This window comes from Colletotrichum paranaense (assembly GCF_030867605.1).
Source record: "Colletotrichum paranaense strain IMI 384185 chromosome Unknown Scaffold_7.1, whole genome shotgun sequence".
NCBI lineage: Eukaryota > Fungi > Ascomycota > Sordariomycetes > Glomerellales > Glomerellaceae > Colletotrichum > Colletotrichum paranaense.
Window position 1 is genome coordinate 2,023,195 of NW_026848965.1, and position 20,532 is coordinate 2,043,726.

The 20,532-nt window shown below is 51.3% G+C and overlaps 8 protein-coding genes across 8 annotated transcripts; 7 read left to right on the plus strand and 1 right to left on the minus strand.

Annotated features, from left to right (window-relative positions):
- Nucleotides 1-123: 123 nt before the first annotated feature.
- On the plus strand, nucleotides 124-3,054 carry CPAR01_09522 (uncharacterized protein; the record flags this gene model as incomplete). The annotated part of the gene is made up of 1 exon (XM_060493787.1): nucleotides 124-3,054. One exon carries the CDS (start codon nucleotides 124-126, stop codon nucleotides 3,052-3,054), a length of 2,931 nt encoding a protein of 976 aa, XP_060347917.1.
- A 1,301-nt stretch (nucleotides 3,055-4,355) lies between these two features.
- On the plus strand, nucleotides 4,356-5,811 carry CPAR01_09523 (uncharacterized protein; the record flags this gene model as incomplete). The annotated part of the gene is made up of 3 exons (XM_060493788.1): nucleotides 4,356-4,933; nucleotides 5,088-5,101; nucleotides 5,336-5,811. The coding sequence occupies 3 exons, from the start codon at nucleotides 4,356-4,358 to the stop codon at nucleotides 5,809-5,811; spliced, it is 1,068 nt and encodes a 355-aa protein (XP_060347918.1).
- Nucleotides 5,812-6,933: 1,122 nt separating this feature from the next.
- Nucleotides 6,934-8,385, plus strand: CPAR01_09524 (peptidase family M28; the record flags this gene model as incomplete). Its single annotated transcript, XM_060493789.1, has 7 exons — nucleotides 6,934-7,137; nucleotides 7,190-7,347; nucleotides 7,403-7,575; nucleotides 7,633-7,935; nucleotides 7,996-8,118; nucleotides 8,178-8,242; nucleotides 8,302-8,385. 7 exons carry the CDS (start codon nucleotides 6,934-6,936, stop codon nucleotides 8,383-8,385), a joined length of 1,110 nt encoding a protein of 369 aa, XP_060347919.1.
- A 566-nt stretch (nucleotides 8,386-8,951) lies between these two features.
- CPAR01_09525 (major facilitator superfamily transporter) lies at nucleotides 8,952-10,458 on the plus strand (the record flags this gene model as incomplete). The annotated part of the gene is made up of 4 exons (XM_060493790.1): nucleotides 8,952-9,129; nucleotides 9,185-10,105; nucleotides 10,161-10,208; nucleotides 10,268-10,458. The coding sequence occupies 4 exons, from the start codon at nucleotides 8,952-8,954 to the stop codon at nucleotides 10,456-10,458; spliced, it is 1,338 nt and encodes a 445-aa protein (XP_060347920.1).
- Nucleotides 10,459-11,240: 782 nt separating this feature from the next.
- Nucleotides 11,241-13,373, plus strand: CPAR01_09526 (copper amine oxidase; the record flags this gene model as incomplete). The annotated part of the gene is made up of 3 exons (XM_060493791.1): nucleotides 11,241-11,309; nucleotides 11,378-11,794; nucleotides 11,847-13,373. 3 exons carry the CDS (start codon nucleotides 11,241-11,243, stop codon nucleotides 13,371-13,373), a joined length of 2,013 nt encoding a protein of 670 aa, XP_060347921.1.
- Nucleotides 13,374-14,812: 1,439 nt separating this feature from the next.
- CPAR01_09527 (uncharacterized protein) lies at nucleotides 14,813-15,102 on the plus strand (the record flags this gene model as incomplete). Its single annotated transcript, XM_060493792.1, has 2 exons — nucleotides 14,813-15,010; nucleotides 15,067-15,102. 2 exons carry the CDS (start codon nucleotides 14,813-14,815, stop codon nucleotides 15,100-15,102), a joined length of 234 nt encoding a protein of 77 aa, XP_060347922.1.
- A 1,020-nt stretch (nucleotides 15,103-16,122) lies between these two features.
- CPAR01_09528 (uncharacterized protein) lies at nucleotides 16,123-16,473 on the plus strand (the record flags this gene model as incomplete). The annotated part of the gene is made up of 2 exons (XM_060493793.1): nucleotides 16,123-16,199; nucleotides 16,263-16,473. 2 exons carry the CDS (start codon nucleotides 16,123-16,125, stop codon nucleotides 16,471-16,473), a joined length of 288 nt encoding a protein of 95 aa, XP_060347923.1.
- A 330-nt stretch (nucleotides 16,474-16,803) lies between these two features.
- CPAR01_09529 (uncharacterized protein) lies at nucleotides 16,804-18,310 on the minus strand (the record flags this gene model as incomplete). The annotated part of the gene is made up of 5 exons (XM_060493794.1): nucleotides 16,804-16,917; nucleotides 16,976-17,390; nucleotides 17,480-17,970; nucleotides 18,054-18,079; nucleotides 18,136-18,310. The coding sequence occupies 5 exons, from the start codon at nucleotides 18,308-18,310 to the stop codon at nucleotides 16,804-16,806; spliced, it is 1,221 nt and encodes a 406-aa protein (XP_060347924.1).
- Between the last annotated feature and the right edge of the window lie 2,222 nt (nucleotides 18,311-20,532).

Below are 20,532 nucleotides of genomic sequence, written 5' to 3' on the forward strand. Positions count from 1 at the left end.
TCACGACTATCTTGTATAGAGGCTCTTGTACCGCCACCTGCGATATCTTCATACTCAATTGAGGATAATCGAGCTGAATCAACCAAGAGCCTGGAAACGGCGATCGTTTCCTCTTTAGACAACATGCCAGGCTCGCCTCAAGAGTCCGGCCAGACGAGCTCCGGCTCCAGCAACACACCGCCGAATCCTTTCGAGAATCCAGCACAGGAACAGCCCAAACTTCGAACTCCGCCATTGCTTCACCCTTCGTCGGCAACACCGCAGGCTCGAAAAGAGAAGAAGGAGAAGAAGAAGGTTGGCTTCCATGCCGACAGCCCTCAGCCTAGCCAGACACCCCTGGTAGACAATCGGCCACCAAGCATCGTGATTGACGATGACTACTTCGCGCAGTCAATGTCCCCCGAAGTTAACCCCTTTGATACACCTGGACGCATTGCTACTCCAAGACGAGACAACGACGCAACCCCAGCGGGAGCTCCAGATGCCGGTGAGCTACGTCGTGCTTTAACCCAGGTCTTGATTTCGGAGAACCAGGAGAACAATCCTTCCGAGACACCTGCCCGGCCCCGGCCCGTGCTCCGCCGTAACACCAGCTACGATGCACCCGAGGAAAGACAGAAAGCCGACCTCGCTGAGCAAACTGCCGGCGAGCGGCAGCAGCGTTCGGGTTTGGAGGCCCGCCAGCGTGCCAATCGCTTGGCTGTTAGTGTCGAGAACTACTCCTCACCCCCTTCTCGTCGCAACTCCATCGATGGTTACAACCCATTTAGCGATGATGAGGAAACCGACCACGTCACCGGCTTGAGCTCTGCGGTTGATGGGTCGGATGAGCGACGAAAGGTCCGGTCCCGTCCCAGAAAGAACTCGCACTTGGATGCCGAGAATCTCGTCCGATCTCACACTAGACGAGCAAAGAAGGGTGGCCGAGGACCGAATGACTACTTCAAGTACGAGGCGCCTGCAGGTGCCCGATCTGGCACCGCCACGCCCACTTTGGAGCAGTCTTACGCTCACGACTATGTTCCGCCCCCGAAGCAGTATCACGGAGGCATTCTATCGTCGCTCCTCAAGCTCTACAACGAGAATGGCAGCGGCGGTAGCAGTGGTCGAAACACGCCGGGTTCCAACACACCAGCTACAGCTACGCCCAATCACTCGCCTCCGGGCTCTATGCCAGCCTCCGCTGCGCCCTCAACCCCTGGATCACCTCGGCCTTCTCGCCCCAACAGTGGCTTGTTCAACTACCACAAGAAGCAAGGCTCTCGTTCCTCCATGGCTCTGGCTGAGCTTATGAAGTCGTCGTCCGCTATGGCAGGGCCGGCTTCGAGTGTGTTTAGCCAGGGCTTCACCGAGAAGCTCAAGACCGAGCCCCCGTCACGGCCGAAGAGAAAAAAGTCTGGAGTCTGGGGCGGATCTTCACCAAAGTCATCAAAGTCTGAAGACAAGCACCGCATTACTAAGCACATTGCTCAGATCTTGTCGAGGCATAAGTATCTCGTCAAGCTGTGCAGGGCGCTGATGATGTACGGAGCTCCAACCCACAGATTGGAGGAGTACATGAAGATGTCGGCACGAGTCCTCGAGATCGAGGGTCAGTTCCTCTACATTCCCGGCTGTATGATTATCAGTTTCGACGACAGCGCGACCCACACCACCGAGGTCAAGATCGTCCGCTCGGCACACGGTGTCGATTTGGGCAAGCTGCGCGACGTGCATGACATCTATAAGCAGGTTGTCCACGATTTGATCAGCGCCGATGAGGCTACCATCATGTTGGAGAGCATTACAGCTCGCAAGCTCAAGTTCGGCAATTGGATGCGCGTGCCCGTCTATGGCCTCGCCAGTGTGTGTGTCGCCCCCTTCGCCTTTCAGGGACGCTTCATCGACTTGCCCATCGCTTTCATTCTTGGTTGCATCCTGGGCTGGATGCAATTGATCCTTGCCCCGAGCAACGAGCTGTATGCGAACGTCTTTGAAATCACCGCCTCCATCGTCACCTCCTTCTTGGCCCGCGCCTTCGGCTCCATCAACAATGGCGAATTATTTTGCTTCTCCGCACTGGCGCAGAGCTCCATTGCCCTCATTCTTCCAGGTTACATGGTCCTCTGTAGCAGTTTGGAGTTGCAAAGCCACAACTTGGTCGCCGGCAGTGTTCGCATGGTTTATGCAATGATCTACACGCTCTTCCTCGGATACGGAACTACGATTGGCACTGCGCTCTACGGCATGATCGACCGCCACGCAGAGTCGAGAACGACCTGCACCAACCCGCTTAATAGGAATTGGTACCTGTTGTTTGTGCCAGGCTTCACCCTCTGCCTCTGTATTATCAATCAGGCCAAGTGGAAGCAGACACCTGTCATGATCACCATCTCACTCGCCGGCTTCCTCGTTAACAGCTACTCGTCTGACTTCTTTGTCGGCAACGCTCAGATCTCGAACATGCTTGGCGCCCTTACCGTGGGATTGCTAGCTAACCTCTACTCCCGCCTTGGCCGCCATGCTCACAACTATTTCCTCGACTTCCTCGACTGGTGGGATCTTCGCATGGCCCCGCGCTTCGTTAGCGCTAGCCGCCGTCGCAACGAGCGTCCTCGTCCGGAAATGTACCAAATGTCTGGCCAAACCGCCGGAGCTGCCGGTCCCACTGGCGTCCATACCCCCGGAGAGAACACTCCCGAAGGATCGGCGCCAGCAACACCCACCACCACGGCCTTCTCCGAGAAGGACAAGGCCCAAGGTGTCGTCCCGGAGCGGAAGCGCACCGTCGGATATGGACTCGCCGCCGCCGCTATGCTTCCAGCTATATTTGTGCAGGTCCCTAGTGGTCTCGCGGCTGGCGGGTCATTATTGGCAGGTGTCACGTCGGCTGATCAGATCACGAACAATAACGGTACTTCGACATCAACCGACAGTTCAGACCTTAACAACTCGGCCTTTGCGGTTCTTCTTAGCGTTATTCAGGTCGCTATTGGCATCACCGTTGGGTTATTTATGAGCGCCCTCATGGTTTACCCTCTGGGTAAGAGAAGAAGTGGCCTACTCAGCTTCTAGTTAGTGCGATTTCACACGGTTATACCGGCATGGTTTTGGCTCTCGCCACTCTTTGGGAAGCTTTTCAACAATCCGAGGTGGAAGCACGAGCCGGATGTGGAGTTGGGGTTCGCAGCAGAGAGCTGGGCACAGGAGGAGGATTCATTGGCGTTTAAGAAGGCGTATAGAAGGGCAAGCATATGAAATAGCACTGTGGCGTTTGTCGGTAGCGTTCGTTTAGATTTGGTTGGATTCACTTTGTTCTTTCAAGCATTGGCCACGGAGTAACAGTACAAGACGTCGGATCTTGGCGGCGACAAATACAGCACTAGACAATATGAAGACTATAGACGTAGAGATAGAACAACTGGATCCGAGCTCAGCTCTCCATACTTTATGTTTCTTTCTTTTGCTCTTTCTGACTTGCCTTTGTCACAAGTTCGATGTTGTACGCCTCCCTTGTGTTTCAATGCCGCTACCACAGGCAGTTGTAAGGATATTGGCGAGGGCAAGCGACGCATTCAATTTCGATTACGCTGACTTCTAATGCTCCCATGACGCATAGGGTAGGCAGGTTCATAGGCAGAATCCGGACCAGCTGTTGTTGAACCATTCTTCTTTATTCAGACTTAACACCATGTCACGATCATTACCAACCTCTTCGGCCTCGATGCCGAAGGAAATGCATTTATCGTTTGCTGATGCCATGGAACCAACTCCCACCATACTCAACTCCGATGGTGATGATGCCCCAGCAAGGTCCTCGATGAGCAAGTTGCCGCTCAAACTTTGCTGATAAAGAGAAGAAGATGGTGCTTTACCCTCATAAAGTTATACAATAGTTGGTCTGGTGGTGTACCCTAGGAAACGGTGTTGTACCTTGACGGCATATGGGAGGCTATATAATTCGGACCATCCCTGCCAGATTGTTTGGTTGTTCCAGGAGAAGCACCACTCTCTCCTGTCTAGTACAACTCACTAGTATTCGGTTCACTCTCTACGTTCAGAAGCTCTCTGGAGTTCTGCACAATACCACTTCACCACATTACCGAACCATCAGAGCTTGATACTTTATCAGACAGAGTCGGTCTAGCTGTTCTACAACTTACATGCTGTCACTCTTACAATTCATAAAAAACACCAACTACACCTCATCACACTTCCTGGTCAGAAGTTCACAGGCTTCTCAGCCAATCTCATCTACCTCTACCAATACTCCTCAGCCTCAGCAAACCTGGTCAGGACTACAGAGTCTTCTCCCCAGTTCAACCCATCTCACCTCACCAAGCCCATCACCCTCACCAAACAAACAAACATTCACAATGCTCCGCATCTTCAACCACATGGTCCCCTACCCCCGGCCTAAGGGCTTCCTCGTTCCAGACCCGGAAGTCTACAAAGGCCTGGACGCAATCCAACAGCATGGCACCGCCACGTCAGACCTCGCCCAGCGCACAGGACGCGTCCGCTGCCTCGCCATTACGCAACAGGACAAACTCCGCGAAGAGCTAGCCTACCTCAAAGAATGCCAGCTCCACGACCACGCGCACATGGACGAGGATTACGGAATGAGGATGCAGGGCTGCAACATGCAGTTCTGGCCTGGTGGACTCGGTTCTTCTGCTGCGGATATGTACCCGAGGAAGATGTCGAATAATGACATCTTGATGGCGAAGAGGATTGAGAAGTGCTACCGGAGGCGGATGAGGGAATTGAAGGAGGAGAAGAGGAAGAATGCGATTTGGTTGGATTTGTGGTATGATAAGCAGGTTGTTAAGGTTGATCGGTTGTTGAGGAAGGAGTGGGATCAGAGTGGGGAGTGTGGGGGGTACCCTTACTGGGCTGAGGAGAGGCGCGAGGTGAAGCGCAAGATGAAGCGCAAGGTGAAGCGTTCTGCGAAGTAAGACTTCAACTGGATGCATGGGTACATTCCCTTACGACATATCACGACCGGCGTACATTCATGAGAATATGATTGGGTACTGGATACGTTGAGTCGGGTCTGCTTTTTGAGTACATACTACACTACAACTACCTACACTACTGATGCTCAGCGAGAGACCGGGACGTACATGTCATTAGGCATGGCCTGTGTTGCAGACATCACGCTAACAGAAGAATGCAAGACATTCATAAATATACAAACCACTATTGCCCCTCATAACTATTCTGAAATCACTCGCTGCACTTCTGTCCAAGTTTGGAACTTCCTCTGTGATGTGATGAGATGAGCGGGCCATCTGGGGTCACAGAGCAAGTTTGAGACAGTCGTGGAGAAGAGACTCAGTACTGATATGGCCAGTGCTGCTGCGCACCCTTGAGTACTTCGAAGGGACACTGTTCTTAACAACCAACCGGGTTGGAACGATTGATAGCGCTTTCATGTCCCGAATTCACCTGGCGCTCTCCTACGAGCCCCTATCCGAAGCAGCGAGAAGACAACTCTGGGATACCTGGATAACACGAGCATGTCGTGGACAGCGTCCTATTTGGGTCAAAGAAGAGCTCCTCGTCCAGTTATCGGTGTTGAATGTCAGTGGACGGGACATCAAAGATATCTCACTGCTAGCTCAAGGATTGGCAAAAACTGGCCAGCGTGATATGGCTTCGGAAGATATCTGGAAGGGAGTTAACGCGATGACACAGTTCCAGGAAGACTTTAGAGCCAGTGTCACTCGTCAAGAAGCTGGAAAGAGATCGGATCCAAAGGTTCCGGACTCGAATCCGATGCCTTCAAAATCATGGCTTAAGACACTTTACCAGTGGTGGTGGTCATGACTATCTGGATACACGGCAACCAACGGACGGCGGGATGTGTTGTCTTATCGCAACTGGATTACATCTGGACAATTGCGGCAATTGACGGAAGGCACCGAGGTATAGTGTGGCGAGAAGTACTATTGCCTCGTTGCAGAGACTTGCAAACGTATGGGAATCCTATGCCGCCTGCGTTTGTCGTATTGATCATGCAGCCATATTGTACGTGGAGAGGAATGGGTGGGTAGGTTTGAGGTTATTTGAAAGAAGGCATGGAGCGTTCCCGTTGCATTGTCGAGGAGGCCAGGATTTGGACGAGTCAAACTCCCTGTAGGCTTCCATCCTTGGCAGACTTCAATGTGCCTGTGAGAATTGACGTCTAGGAGGTCCCAATTTACAGTGTGATGGAGAATGATACAGTTCTCTTTACACGAGAAAGATACCAGGGCGTATCAAAATGCTCGCAAAGTTGCAGCCTTCACCCTCATAAGGTAGTCAAACGTCCTAACGTAGCAGGACGTAACTCAGCAGCGCATCATAGAGACACATTTCTTTCCAGCGCAGAAAACAGCTCACAGGCTCCGTGATGTGGATTTGCCAAGAACCCAAATCGCGTTCAGCGACATTACACCCCAAGCAGCATCCAATAATGTCTTCAAAAAACCTAGTCTGAGTGTGCGGGACTGCCGGCCGGGGTAGCATCAATGACCCAGCCAACAGCCGACACTAGCTCCGTTGGGCAGCTCCTAAAGTTCGCGCGGCCTTGGCGATCATGATAAGCTTAAATGCTCCTGCCGCATGCTCTCCATTCCCCGAGAGACTGAACGGTGTTTGTGGGCTTCTGAGTAACGGACTTCCTGTTTCTGTCTACTCATTGTATTGCGTGCCATGACGGCGAAAGCCGTTGGCATAATGAGATGCCTGTTTGGGCCAACGGGTCCTGCCGCCGTCCTGGCTGATCCTCCACATCCCGCAAGTGCTGGGCGGGAGGCCGTATATGCTTCGCTTCTCTTTAGGGTCGTGATGAGTGTATTTAAAGAAGGCTTCTCACCAGATTCTTGGCCATAAAGGTTCTCTTGCTCTCTTCGTTGCACCTGCACCATTTATCAACGGACGCCGCTTATCAACAGGACAATCTGCACGATGCATCTCAACGCTGCTCTCGCGATTCTCGCGGCCTCCAGGGTTGCCCTGGCTGCGCCTGCCACTGAGGAGACCCAAGTTGACCCTGCGCTCCGTCTGATCAAGACGTCCGAGACCGACGCCGGCACTTGGGTCACGGAGGACCAGAAGATTGAGGAGTATGTCAACAAGCACGTCGGCTTCATTGACATCACCGACATCGTCGTAAGTCTCAACTGTTTCCCGTTGATTCATGGAATACGCTAACCCGTCAAAGGACGAGGAGGTCTTGGCGGTCCTGTCCACCCCGCCTGAGGAGGTCCTTGAGGCCAGAGTGACATACCCCACCACTCTGTCCCACGTCACCGAGGCAAACACCCTCATCGCGTCGGTCTCCAACACCAACCCCCAGACCTGGTTGAAGACTTTGACCGAGTAAGTCACTCAGGAGCCCTAATCCAACTAGCGAGTGCGTGCTGATAATTTCTAGCTTCTACAACCGCTACTACCGCTCCACCTACGGTACCCAAGCCGCCACCTGGTTGTTCAACCAGGTCAAGACTGTTGCTGCTGCCAACTCAGCCATCACGGTCACCCAGTTCACCCACTCCTTCAGCCAGCCGTCAATCATCGTCAAGATTCCCGGAACCAGCTCCGACCTGGGTATGTCGAACCGTCCGTCTCCATCGTAGCCTTCTATGTGCTAATCGTGACCATCAGTCATTGTTGGTGCCCACTTCGACTCCACCGGAGGATCTTCCACTGCCCGTGGACCCGGTGCTGACGACAACGGCTCCGGTGTCGTTGTCATTCTCGAGGCTCTCCGCGTCCTCGCCAACGCTGGCTTCAAGCCCAAGAACACTCTCGAGTTCCACTTCTACGCCGGTGAGGAGGGCGGCCTTCTCGGCTCCCAGGCTGTCTTCGCCAACTATAAGTCCGCCGGAAAGACCGTCCTTGCCTTCGTCAACCAGGATATGGCCGGTTACTCTCCTTCTGGAAAGCTCTCAGTCTACAACGACTACGGTAAGCTCATCACTTATGGATGACATGCACGCATGTAGTAGTATCGCTGACTCCTGATAGTTGATTCCGCTCTTACCACCTACGTCCGTCTCATTGGAACTCAGTACACCGGTAGCGCGCCCACCAGCGACGTCTGCGGATACGGGTGCTCCGACCACGCCAGCGCCCGCTCCAACGGCTTCCGTAAGTTGACGCCAATATTTTGGGAAGTGTGAAACTTAATGGCTAATTTGATCCGACAGCTGCCGCCTACGTCTGCGATGAGCCCATCGACACCTCCACCCCCTACATCCACAGCCCCAACGACGTAAGTTGCCGGCATTCCCACTTTAGCAATCGATCAAATGCTGACTTGACATGCAACAGAGCTACGACACTATCCAGTGGTCTGCCGTCCTCCGCCACTCCAAGTTCACCGTTGGTTTCTTGGTTGAGGCTTCTTACTTGTAATCTGTGTAAATATCTAAACAAGCGCGGGGTGATTTCATGTATATACATCCCGACTTGTGTGTCAATATATTACATTCAAGAATGCACATAAGCCACAGGCTTTCAAACTAGTGGAAAGCTAAAAGTTATTGTCTTCTTTGTGAACCCTATAGTGTCCGCGCAAAACTGCCTTACTGGGAAGAGTTTCCCGAGGAAACCCAACGAACACTATTACCCCAACCCATCTCCGCCCATCGGACGTGGAGACATGCAGACTCTTTCTGAAAGAGATTCTAGATCGACTCCATCAACCTAGGGCGAACACTTGATAAGCCTAGGGCGTGGGACCCCACTTTCTGCCACATACGGTGGTTCCTATGAGACGCAAGGTTTGCAAGGCGTGGTTGACATGGTTGAATGACTCTTACTAGGTGCATACGCCGTCTTCGGCAGGCATCCCGGCCAGACGGCCTTGGATCCCGAGATACGACTAAAGAGGAGAAAACTTCGTGCACCGAACTGAACGTTCTCTCTGGCACATATCACGTACTTACCGTCAAATTCCGGAATCGTTCTCGAAAGCCACGATGGGCGCCTCAGAGGAGCGAGATAGAGTGGCTGTGACCGAATCCCACGATGCGCCGGGCGCTATTGAGCTGGGGGCGATGCGCAGTCCGACGAGTTCTCGCCATCACGACCCCGAATCTAGCCCATTGGCCTGGCTATGTGTTTTAGGATCATTTATGTTTCTTTACCCATCATACGGTAAGCGTCTTCATGATACCCTTGTTTCTCTGAGACTATGCTGATGATTTAATAGGGTTCATGCAATCTGTTGGAACTGTTCAGTCATACCTCCAGCTACATCAGCTGAGTGAGTACTCCACCCGCGATCTAGGTTGGATCAGCGGGATCTTCACCTCACTTGCGCTGTTCCTTGGAATCCAAGCCGGACCATTGATGGATGCCTATGGGACGAAGTGGCTGGCTCCCATCTCCGTGGCACTCTATGTGCCCGTGTTCTTCATCATGGGTGAATGCACGCAATACTGGCACTTCATTCTTTGCTTGGGAGTACTAGGCGGCATCGGCGGTGCCCTCACATCAACAGTCGCTGTGGCAGTTATCGGAAAGCTCTTTAACCGCCGCAAGGGGCTTGCCATGGGAGTCGCCCTGTCCGGATCCTCGTTCGGGGGTGTGACCATCTCGATGATGCTTCGGTCCATCCTGCCTCGACTGGGCTGGCAGTGGTCCATGAGGATCATGGGATTCCTAGTCCTTGGTATTATGGTTCTGGGCGTCATTTGTTTCCTCCCCTACCCTCGCCTGTCCACTCCTGTCTCTGGAGCACCCGTTGGGAGAGTCGGAGCCCTGCTCAATTTCTCCGCCTTCCGCTCCCCTCCATTCGGCTTTATGGCCGGTGGTCTCTTCATGCTGGAATTTGTTCTCTTTGGAATTACCGGCCTATTGCCTACTTTTGCCATTGCTGCAGGCTTCCCTTCGAACATTGGGTTCTCCCTCGTGGCCATTCTGAACGGTACTTCATGTTTCGGTCGCATCATGACCGGCGTAATCGGCGATAGAATTGGCCACCTCAACATCCTCCTCATCATGATAGGTATTACGATTGTGTTTACTGGGGTCGTTTTCGTACCTTTTGGAACCAAGCATATCGGTGCTTTGTATGCCTTTGCCGCGCTTTGGGGCTACGGATCGGGATCCTTTCTTTCGAGCACACCAGGTAAGAAATCTCCATGATCTCTATATTGTTGGACGAAACTGCTGACACAGCTTAGTCTGTTTAGGAAAGACTTGCGAGCCAAAGGATTACGGGAGGTACTTGGGTAAGTGATGCTCTTCCATCGCTATCGCCTTCTTTGTTGACTAACGATATGACTTCAAGGCACCATGAACTTCGTAGTCAGTTTCTCGTTGCTAGTAACCGTACCCATCGGTGGACAGATGCTGGAGAGTATGGGCGGAACAGCGCTCTCGGGATTTTATCTTGCTATTCTCTTCTTGGGCGGTGTTTGTTATTTTGCTGCCCGCTCCCTTCTTCTAGGCGGTTGGCTTACGCTGAGAGCCAGTATTTGAGCACATTTGATATAGAATAACTGGAATAAAGAGGTGGCCTTAACTATGACTAGTTCAAGATACTTAACGGATTTATCAATGAGGCAGAACCTGGAAAGCCGAGGAGTCAGGATTTATGCGGCTGACATTGTCAGAAGGGGCTTTTCCTAGTGTACCTAAGGGGTGAGATCGGCGGGCAAGGGAAGGCCTGACGGAGTTCAATTTGTGTAACGAACTTAGAATGCTTATGGTTAGGAATAGTAATTTAACAGATATGAAAACTACACCTGCCCACTAGTCTTCCTAATGATATGATCGAATTTGTGTTTTGGGCGGCACAGGTTCACCATGAACGGCCAGACGAGGTGGTAGATGGTCCACCCGAAGGGCGCAGAAGACATCTCGACCCGGTGCAGGACAGACAGGCCGGACCGGTATTATGAGTGAAGAACTGGGTTGACGACCGGAGAACCGGCTATTGTCTCGACAATTCCTTACCTTTGCGGAACGGCACCGGAAGAAGTTCTCCACTTTTGAGGCTCTAACTACCCTTCGGGGACAGCGATGCACGCCGTCCGGTGCGGGGGTGCACTATCGTTCCGAATGACCGGCTTATCAACCCCGAGATAGTCACATGTGCCGCTTTCGGCGCCATTGGGAAGTTAAATCGCCGGCAATTGCCTCAGACAACCTATTTAAAGTCTCTCTACCTCTCATTCGATGTACCGATGGCCAAAGTTTACTCCTCTTCAGTACCATCCGCCAGGTTACCTCCTTGTTACTCCTAGTGGTGAAGAATAAACATGGGAGACGCCAACATGAAGGGGAAACCCCATCCACTTGATCCTCTGCGACCAGAAGAAATCAGCCAGGTGAGTGATCTTCAAGAAATCAATGCGATAGGAGCTACGTATGCGATATGATTGTTGACATAATGCAGGCCGCCGGAATCGTCCGTGAGTCGAACCACGGCAAGAAGATATTCTATCGAGCAATCTCTCTCGTTGAGCCACCAAAGAAAGATCTGGTCAAGTTCCTCGACAGCGAGCATGGCGGTAATAGAGATGCCGTCCACCCGGAAAGACAGGCCAGAGTGCAGGCTTACGTCGCCAAAACTTTGCACGAGATGATTGTCAACTTGGACACTGCGACCGTCGCTTCTACCACCCCGCTGCCAGGTCGCCATTCCTTCATCGACACTGACTTTATGGCACAAGTTGATGCGGCTTGCCTGGCAGATGAGAACATTCAACGCGAGATCAGTGCCCTCAAACTACCAGAAGGCGCTACCGTTGTCGTTGAGCCATGGGCATATGCTACCGACGGCATGAAGGATATGAAAGACCGCTGGACAATGGTGAAATTACAACATATTCCGCGCATATAAAATATTGAACTAAATACTTTAGGCATGGTTTTATATGCGACTCTCTGACAACCCCGACGCGAATTACTATGCCTACCCGTTGGACATATGTGCGGAGGTATCTAACTCCCTCGAAGTGGTCAAAATCTACCGACTGCCTTCTGGAGAGCACGATAAGCTCAGTGACGAGGGCAAGGAATTTGATCGCCGCAAAATCCATTCCAACAGCGAGTATCATCCAGATTTCGTACAAGAGCGCAGGACAACGACAAAGCCGTACCACGTCTCCCAGCCCGAGGGTCCGTCGTTCAGTATCGAGGAAAACCATGTTTCTTGGGAAAAGTGGACATTGAGAGTCGGCTTCAACTATAGAGAGGGCATGACTCTTCACGACATCCGTTTCGAGGGCCGCAGTCTATTTCATCGTCTATCTCTAGCCGAAATGTTCGTGCCTTACGGAGATCCTCGATGCCCCTACCCTCGGAAAGCCGCTTTTGATTTGGGAAACGACGGCGCAGGAATCAACGCCAATAATCTCAAGTTGGGCTGCGATTGTCTCGGGCATATCAAGTACTTTGACGGCTGGCTCAGCACCTCATCCGGAGAACCTTTGAAGATGCCAAACGTTATTTGCTGTCACGAAATTGATGATGGTATTCTTTGGAAGCATACAAACTTCCGGACGGGGAACGCTGTAGTCACGAGATCTAGAGTTCTGGTACTGCAGACAATCATCACGGTCAGCAACTACGAGTACATCTTCCTCTTCTATTTTCAGCAGGATGGGTCCATCTTCTACGAAGTCCGTGCCACGGGCATCATGTCGACAGCACCAATTGATCTTGACACCAAGGTTCCATGGGGGACCATTGTCGCCCCAGGTGTGTTGGCGCCGTATCACCAACACATCTTCTGCTTGAGGATGGACGCTGCTATCGATGGGCCTCAAAACTCCTTGGTTGTCGAAGAGTCTCACCCGATTCCCTTCAGTGGAGAGACAGACACGTATAACCCTTTTGGTGTAGGATACACCACAACGTCACAAGTCATTGAGAAAGAGGCAGGCTTGGATCTCGATTTCAACACGAACAAAACTTTCAAGATTGTCAATGAGAATGTCACCAATTCAACTACAGGAACTTCTGTCGGCTTCAAGCTTCTACCCCACTACAGCCAGCTTCTCCTCGCCCAGCCAAACTCATGGCACGGCAAGCGTGCAAGGTACACATCTCACGCTGTCTGGGTGACACGACATCACGACGACGAATTCTTCCCGGCCGGGAGGTTCACCATGCAGTCAACCGGAGACGATGGCATCGGATCCTGGATAGAGCAACGGAAGGACGGTGACTCGTCTTCGGTGCGCAACGAGGATATCGTAATCTGGCACACGTTTGGGTCTACGCATAACCCTCGTATCGAAGACTGGCCGGTGATGCCGTGCGAGAAAATGATGATAGGGCTGAAACCGGTCAACTTCTTTCAGGGTAACCCTGCTCTTGATGTGCAGATTTCAACACAGGAAAAAAACCGTAGTGTGCTGGTGCACGGTGCTGGTTGTGAGACTTAGAGTTCAATATTAAAGTATGGAAGGGCTATTCTCGCTGACGCCAATGGTTAAAATAACGGCAACTCAAGTAACAGAGACCAAAGTCAAAAGGCCTCGTCAGCCTATAACTTAGTTCAGCCACGTCCCCGAGAGCTTTTGGAATGTGAATACCCGCGGTTGTTAAGATTCAGACCATGTCTTCAAGATTCTTTCTAGGAAAACCTCAGGAGCAAAGACTGCTCCAGATTGTATTGCGAGTCGCGCAGCAACCGGCTTTTCGCATAGCGCGCATGGCGTCACGCGTGTGCGAGTACCATAGCGTTGCCAAGGAGTTCCCAACCGCCGTATTAAGTACTTCTTTACTGGTGGACATACCCACTAGAATCCCATTCTTTAGACTTTTGAAGTCGTCTCTACTTTTCACGTTGAGTGGTTCCTGAGTCAGTTTTCGCGGAATCACTTGCCCGATGAGGCGCCATCATTACGAATCATGGTACCGTTGGATCTGAAACAACAGGGAATCTGAGGCACTTGGTGGAGAACACGAGCTTGATAGTATGTAAGACATGAAGAAGATGAATTAGCTAATATGTGGTACGGCTGTCTTTTTACCTACAACCTGAAGATCTGAATCTCGGGGGTTCTGTCCGAAAGTAAATCGTCCATCCCGTCGCAAGTGTCAGATGTATTTATGATGAAGACCAGGGTCATGCCGACTACCTTAGTAAGAAAATAGGTACTGTTTGATATGGTTCGGTAGATGATAGTCTGAGGAAAGCTATTTCACGCCATCAATTTGATAAGTCATTCAATCTCCCCAAGGCGCGTATACCCGAGCCTGCTGTATGACTGTCCAGCTTGCATTTTCCAATAGACAGATAACAACGTAAGTAAGATAGAATCAAAGAGTGTGAAACATAGAGCCGGAGACTCCTTTAGTGGGACTCGGTTTGGTGAGTTATGTCTACGCCATCATCGAATTCACCAGGCCGAACATGTCCTCGAGCAATTCGCCCGTTGTGGCTTCGTATCCAGGGTACTATTATTTCGTCACAAGCTACTCTAACAGTCCGGAATTTGCGTCCAAACTTAGGGTCATCAACTAGGTCGATAGGTTGTCGGACGAACCCGATCGTCGGATGTGCGGGTTGAGCGAGCCCGGCTGTCTGTCTCAGACCATCCCAGTGAACGGCATCTCCAGACGACCCCACGTTGACCGGCCGCAGTTGCTTCAGGTGGCCAGGCTCAACAAGGGTCGTCCTGCTATTTCAGATACATCTTGAGTAGATCCCGGTTCCCCAGTGGCACCAATGTTGGCATTGTGGGAACGCAATATCAACAAAATGACACAGGCGTTCGAGGTCGGCTCAAGTTATAAATGGTTTTGAACTCCCCATCCCACGGCCAATTTCAAGATACCCTCTTCACAGCATCACTCACTCCAATACGCTTCGAAAAATATGCAGTTATCTTTCTTCTACACGGCTGTCCTTCTGGCTGCTGGCGTCGCCGCCCAGTCCTGTTCGTCGACTATCACATACTGCACTGGAGGCGCCTGCTTGTGCTTTGCCGATGGTATCACCGAATCCCTGAACGAAATGTGTAAAGGCAAGGGATTCGAACGCTCTTTAGGACCGTCAAAGACTACGACTGAGGCCGTAAGTTTGATTCTCCGTTCTCGTCTTGACTAGCTGTCCTAATGACTTGTGTTTAGGGCGAGCGATGCGACACCCAGTGCTGCACTGGCTAAGCCGACCACTGTTAAGACGACTGGAGATTTATAGGCAGCATTGTAATTTTAGCGTGTTGCGTCAAAAGATATAAGCAATCATCAGCTTTTTACCAATGCCTAATGCCATGATTCAATTGTCACATGTCCCAGTCGTTTTTCTAGATAAAGGCCCATTCACTCGCTCACGCTACCTAGTTTATTGAACAATACTTGAGCAGCTGATGCGCCATCGAGCTATTCTATGCGTACTAGCCATGTTTCGTCAGAATGCGCAATCCTCCTGCGGTGCTAGCCCAATCACCCAGCACAAATTGGCAAAGTTCGTGTTCTCCAGCTGCCTGCATTATGATGCTCCAAGCTTCCGTATCAATAACAGGACACAATTGTCGACAATAGAATAATGAAACTCGATTGACTATACAGAACCAAAGAAGGTTATCGCGTGGGCGTCAAGCATTGCAGTACAGCGTGTGAACAAGTTTCAGAGCGGATGCGACATGGGGAGCTTGGTGCAGCCTGGCGAGAATATGCGACTTCTGGTTCGTTGCTCTTGAGTCCCACTGTCAACCAAAACATATAAGCGAACAGTGGGTAATTAAGGTTGGCGCCGACGGCTATGCATCTTAACGCTGGCCGTTTTCCGTCTATAACACCATATCCGCCTAGACTTAGGCCAAGAGAAGGCGGTAGATAGTCTACCATCTACTGTGTTGCAACGTTCATCTTTCACCTACCCTATTTGACATGTGGTTTATCCTGTTTCCACCACTTATGCATCGGAGCCGTCTGATTCCCCTCTGTGGGGCTTGGAAACTGGCTTTTCCACCAAGAGTTGTCCCAATCTGTCTCTTCGAAGACCTCGTATCAATGCATGTCACAGCCATTGCTGCACGAGTTGCCTCAAAAGAGTATCCGACTTGGGAGAGATGAGGTTACCAGCTGTTCGTCGCAGCGTATGCTCTTCCCGGATGTCCGAAGGCGAAGAAAAGGGAAGAAGCGACTCTTGCCATGTGTGATGAAGAAGTTCCTAAGTAAGGCATGTTCAAACTAAATACCTATATAGACCGGTCGTCCGAAGGCGCTGATGTCCTACTGTTGCTGGGTCGGAAAACCAAGTACGTTTTAGCCTTCAGCACATGTTGCATATTTGACATCGACACCTATTTTCATCAATCTAGAGGAACTCGTTTCAATATGAGATTCGCGGCCATCGTCACTACGCTCGCTCTCCTCACCGGTTTTGCAGCTGCGGCTCCAGCTGTTCCTGGCAATGCTGTCGAACCCCACCAGACCCGAGATGGTTTCTATTGTCAGGAATGCGTAGATGGAAAGAAGGACTGCGTTGCCTGCACAGATGGAACTTGCCTGGGATGGGCCTATGACTGCTAGATGGCAATGCCAATTCGTTTCACGACCTCGCGCATAGAAGTACGGATTTGTCCGAAATTAGTCAATACACGTTGATAAGCCATCGTTTAGTCATGGCTGACATCTTGACAGGTCTCGAAGCAAACTGATTCTCATGTCTGGGGTTGAGGGTGTCATCAATGCTGATAGAAAAGTTTGGATATCATGCTCACCGCAGCTTCTACGAACAGAGGAAATAACTGGCGCTTCCAGTACACACAGTGAGATCATTAAATAGCGAAATGAGTAATTTTTGATCATGCGCTCATACCAATTCCCTTCCCAAAGTCCCGTGCTCTTTCAATCCAATCATTACTTTGAACCGACCCCGAACTTGCTGTTGCGCCTCACCGGCTTCTCCGAATTCAATTGCTCCCGTCCTGAGTCCTTATCCGTCATAACCGAATCATCATACGAGACATGAACCTTGTTAAACTCCTTAGTATCCTCAAACCATAAAATCATTCTTTGTCTTCGCTCTTACATTGGTCGTCTTGATGATGCCGTTGTAGGTCATAATCTCCTCTTCACTACCGTCTGGTGAGTGGCCTCGGATTTCGGTGTGTGTGCTTCGCATGTCCTTCAGCGGGAACCCGTTGCCGACAGTATTCCGATTCAGTCGACCGGTCCCCGTGCCGTTCCCAGTGCCGGCACCGTAACGACCGTATTGACTGCTGTTGTATCCTGCGTTGTCGGCGCTGCTCTTGTTGGAGAACATGCCCGGCATCCATTTGCGGAAGAGTGGCCGCAAAGCCGGGACGCAGGCGGCGATGATGGAGAGGTTGACTTCGATTGCGCTGTATGTGTCGCCAATGCCGTCTCGGGGATCGTAGCCAGGGGTGATGTTGTAAAACTTCTTTCGGAGTTCGTGGACACGGAGAATGGCCACAATGATTGACCTTCCACAAAGTCAGCATCGAAGGGTTCAAATACAAGGTCAATCCAGGCCTTCTGGGTTCATGACGATCTTTCAGGTGCCATGACTTACACTCCACCTGCTAGGAATACCACTATCAATCCAATCTTAGCGGCCATGCGCATCTTCAAACCGAGGAAGATCCAAAACGGAATAGCGAGAACGAAGAAGTCGGTGATGATGGTGATGATAGCGCTAACGATGTAAAATAGCGGTCCATCAATTTCCCTTTGCTTGGGAATAGTCGCATCCCAGAAAGCGTTTATCGGAAGAGTCTGAAAGAGCACTACCAAGAAAATGGCCACCATTGTCGCCAGGTTGATGGCATTGAGGGCGTAAATGGTCCATCGTACACCGCGCTTGTGCCCGCCTAGGCGTAACAAAAATACCAGAATCGATGATTTCACGAGCGCGAGGATGGGATTGTAGAGAACCTGCATGATCCAATTCCAGAACAGCATGGGGGCGGGATCCCAGTCTGCAGGTAGCGCTGCCGTAGGGAAGCCGGCGTAGTAGTACTTGAAGAACATGTATGTTGGAGCCAGTAGTGCCATTGAGAAGAACTGCCATGTTGATGTTAGTCAGGGCAGGCAACACCGAAAGGTGGTGATCGGCACTCTGCCGGTGGAGGCAGGCCTGGTCTTACCATGGCTCCGGTCATGAACCAGTCATCTGATGGAATTATGAGACGAACACTCGACGAGAAAAGCTTGGGTTGGATGACTTACCAAGTCCAATCTGTTTTGATGTCCATTTGCTGTACATTCTCAGGGCATAGGTCAAGAATGCAGTCAAAGTGAATAAGAACAGAATCGCCATGATCACCTTCTGCAAAGGCGTCGATGGTAGGTCCTCGACGTTAGCCCACCGAACCTCAACGGCCCGCTGAGCGACGAGTTCCATGTCTGGCCCTCGTCACAAAGTCGAAGAATGAGTATGGAAGTTGAACTGCCCTGATGGAAAGAAAGTAAAGTTTGAGCCTCTGCAGACTTGGCACCAAAGTCAAACTTGAAATCCGGGGGTGGAAGAGCAGGCCGGGGAGAGGTCGAAGAAAAGGCTCGGGGGTCGGGTTGCGCGATGGGCCCGTGGGAGAGTTTGTGAGATATATACAAGGTGTTGGGTCTTGAATTTCCTTCTGGGTCACTGAGAGATCGTATCTCGTATCGGCTACACTTGGGAAAGGGGAGCCCTCAGCATTTCGATCTTGATCTTGGGAACGCTTGGTCAGTGTTCTTGAGCATAGTTACTTACCATCGCCATCCGTAACAGGAGAAAACCAGGAGACTAGCTGTGATCTTACACTGAACAAGGAAGCAAGGTAACGTCCATCTGAGGCCTCTACAGGAGCATTGTGTTCAAATGGACAGGAAGGGGGAGTATTCAGTATTCGATCCTGCCTAGTGGTACGCCAATCGTGACAGACCTGCATTCTCTACGACCCCGTTTCATGGTAAGGCTGGGGTCGAGACGGACTAGTCTCGCAACTTCCCGGTCGGTGATTTCCACGGATAGTAAGAGAACAGGGCAGAGAGGAGACTTGGGGGTTCCCGCAGAAAACTTGCTGAAGTTCTTCAAATCTCCGCAGCTTGGGTTGCATTGCTGCATCCCTGGCCGGAGAACAGAGGTCGGCAGCACACTGATTCAGGGTCGTTCCTCCGCCAGCACCAGGCGACATTGAGATCTTGTGCTCCTAGGTTCACTGCCAAGTAGGGAATACTCCTTCGTGCAGACTCCAGGATCCATGGGCTCTGCGTACCCGAGGCTTGCCCTAGTAAATATGGAAAAGAAGACTTGTGAGTGGCTAGTTGTGCAATGGCGTTCGAGACGATGCCAGGGTCCTGTCAAGGATGGCGCATTCTCGAACACTGCAGACTCTCGACTATCAGGTTCCTGCAGTCCTCTGCTGCCTCTAGACAAGGATTGCTGCGGACTATTCCAGATAACTTGAAAGCTTAATACCGACAATCCGGGCAGAAATCCGGCTTCCGTGCTTCATTTGGACTATCAATACGCCATGGAGGCAAGACTGTTCGGTAACGTCTGGGATAGCCATGGCGTAGATGGTCCAGTCAGGCAGAAGGCCATCCACGATGAGACAGGATGGAATTGGAGGATAGAGCGTAGAGCCACACAAAGCAGTGTTACTTGCAGAAGGGCACGTGCGTTCAATCGCATTGTCAAATCTGGATGATACAGTCATTCTGTACGGGGTATCATTGGTTCTGTATGAGGTAGGTACTTCGCATCATCCATCGAAGGACCGCCTCATATTTCGTCCGTACATGCTCGATACTCCTCCAGCTTTGTTGCTTATGCCCAGTCACCACTATGGGAAATTCCATCAACCCTAGGCCAACACACATTTGAGCTGAAATACGTTGTTGGCCGACCGTGTTCTGGCCCTACACGAATCGTATTTTTGCAAAAGCCCACCGGAGAGAAGCCTGCTATGCGGTCTTGGATCGGTAAGTGGATTAGTTCGGTCCGCATAGCATCACAATCTGAGTAAGGCGTCGTGGTGTTTCCCGGAGCATGGGGCCGGTGAATGAGATTCAGGATACGACCTCGCACTTTTGTTACGCGGTGATTTGTGAATACGACGTTCCCCTCTTTCTTCATCGCCTCGGCCGAGGCTGGCGAGGGACGTTTTTCGCCTTTGAATAAATGCAGGCAACCATCGTCAAGCATTAGGGGAGTGAGGTGGAGCTATTGTCTGTGTTGAGCACTAGCGGGTTGGTGTGAATGAATCGTAGAAAGTCCACCAGCGACTCGGATTGAGTCCTGACCCCTTGGCGACCAAGTAGTGATTTCCGAATGCTACCTGGTATACAGGGTTGAAGAAAAACAGAGTTTGCTGTGCCGCATTGGCGCAGGACGAATTTGCAGACAATCATGCAGAGAGGAAACCCCCTTAAGACGGCAAATATCCCCTCAAAGATTCTCTCTCCAATTTCTGGACTCTTGCGGTGTCTTCCATGGGTTGCAATGAGGAATGCGTTTGGGGCTATGGGAAAAGTCGTACGATTTCTCTCTGCCCGATTTTGAAATGTCGGTTGGACATGCCTTTGGTAGAGGTAACCGATTTGATGGTTCATCTACCCGTACAGTCTGATTTGATCTTACTT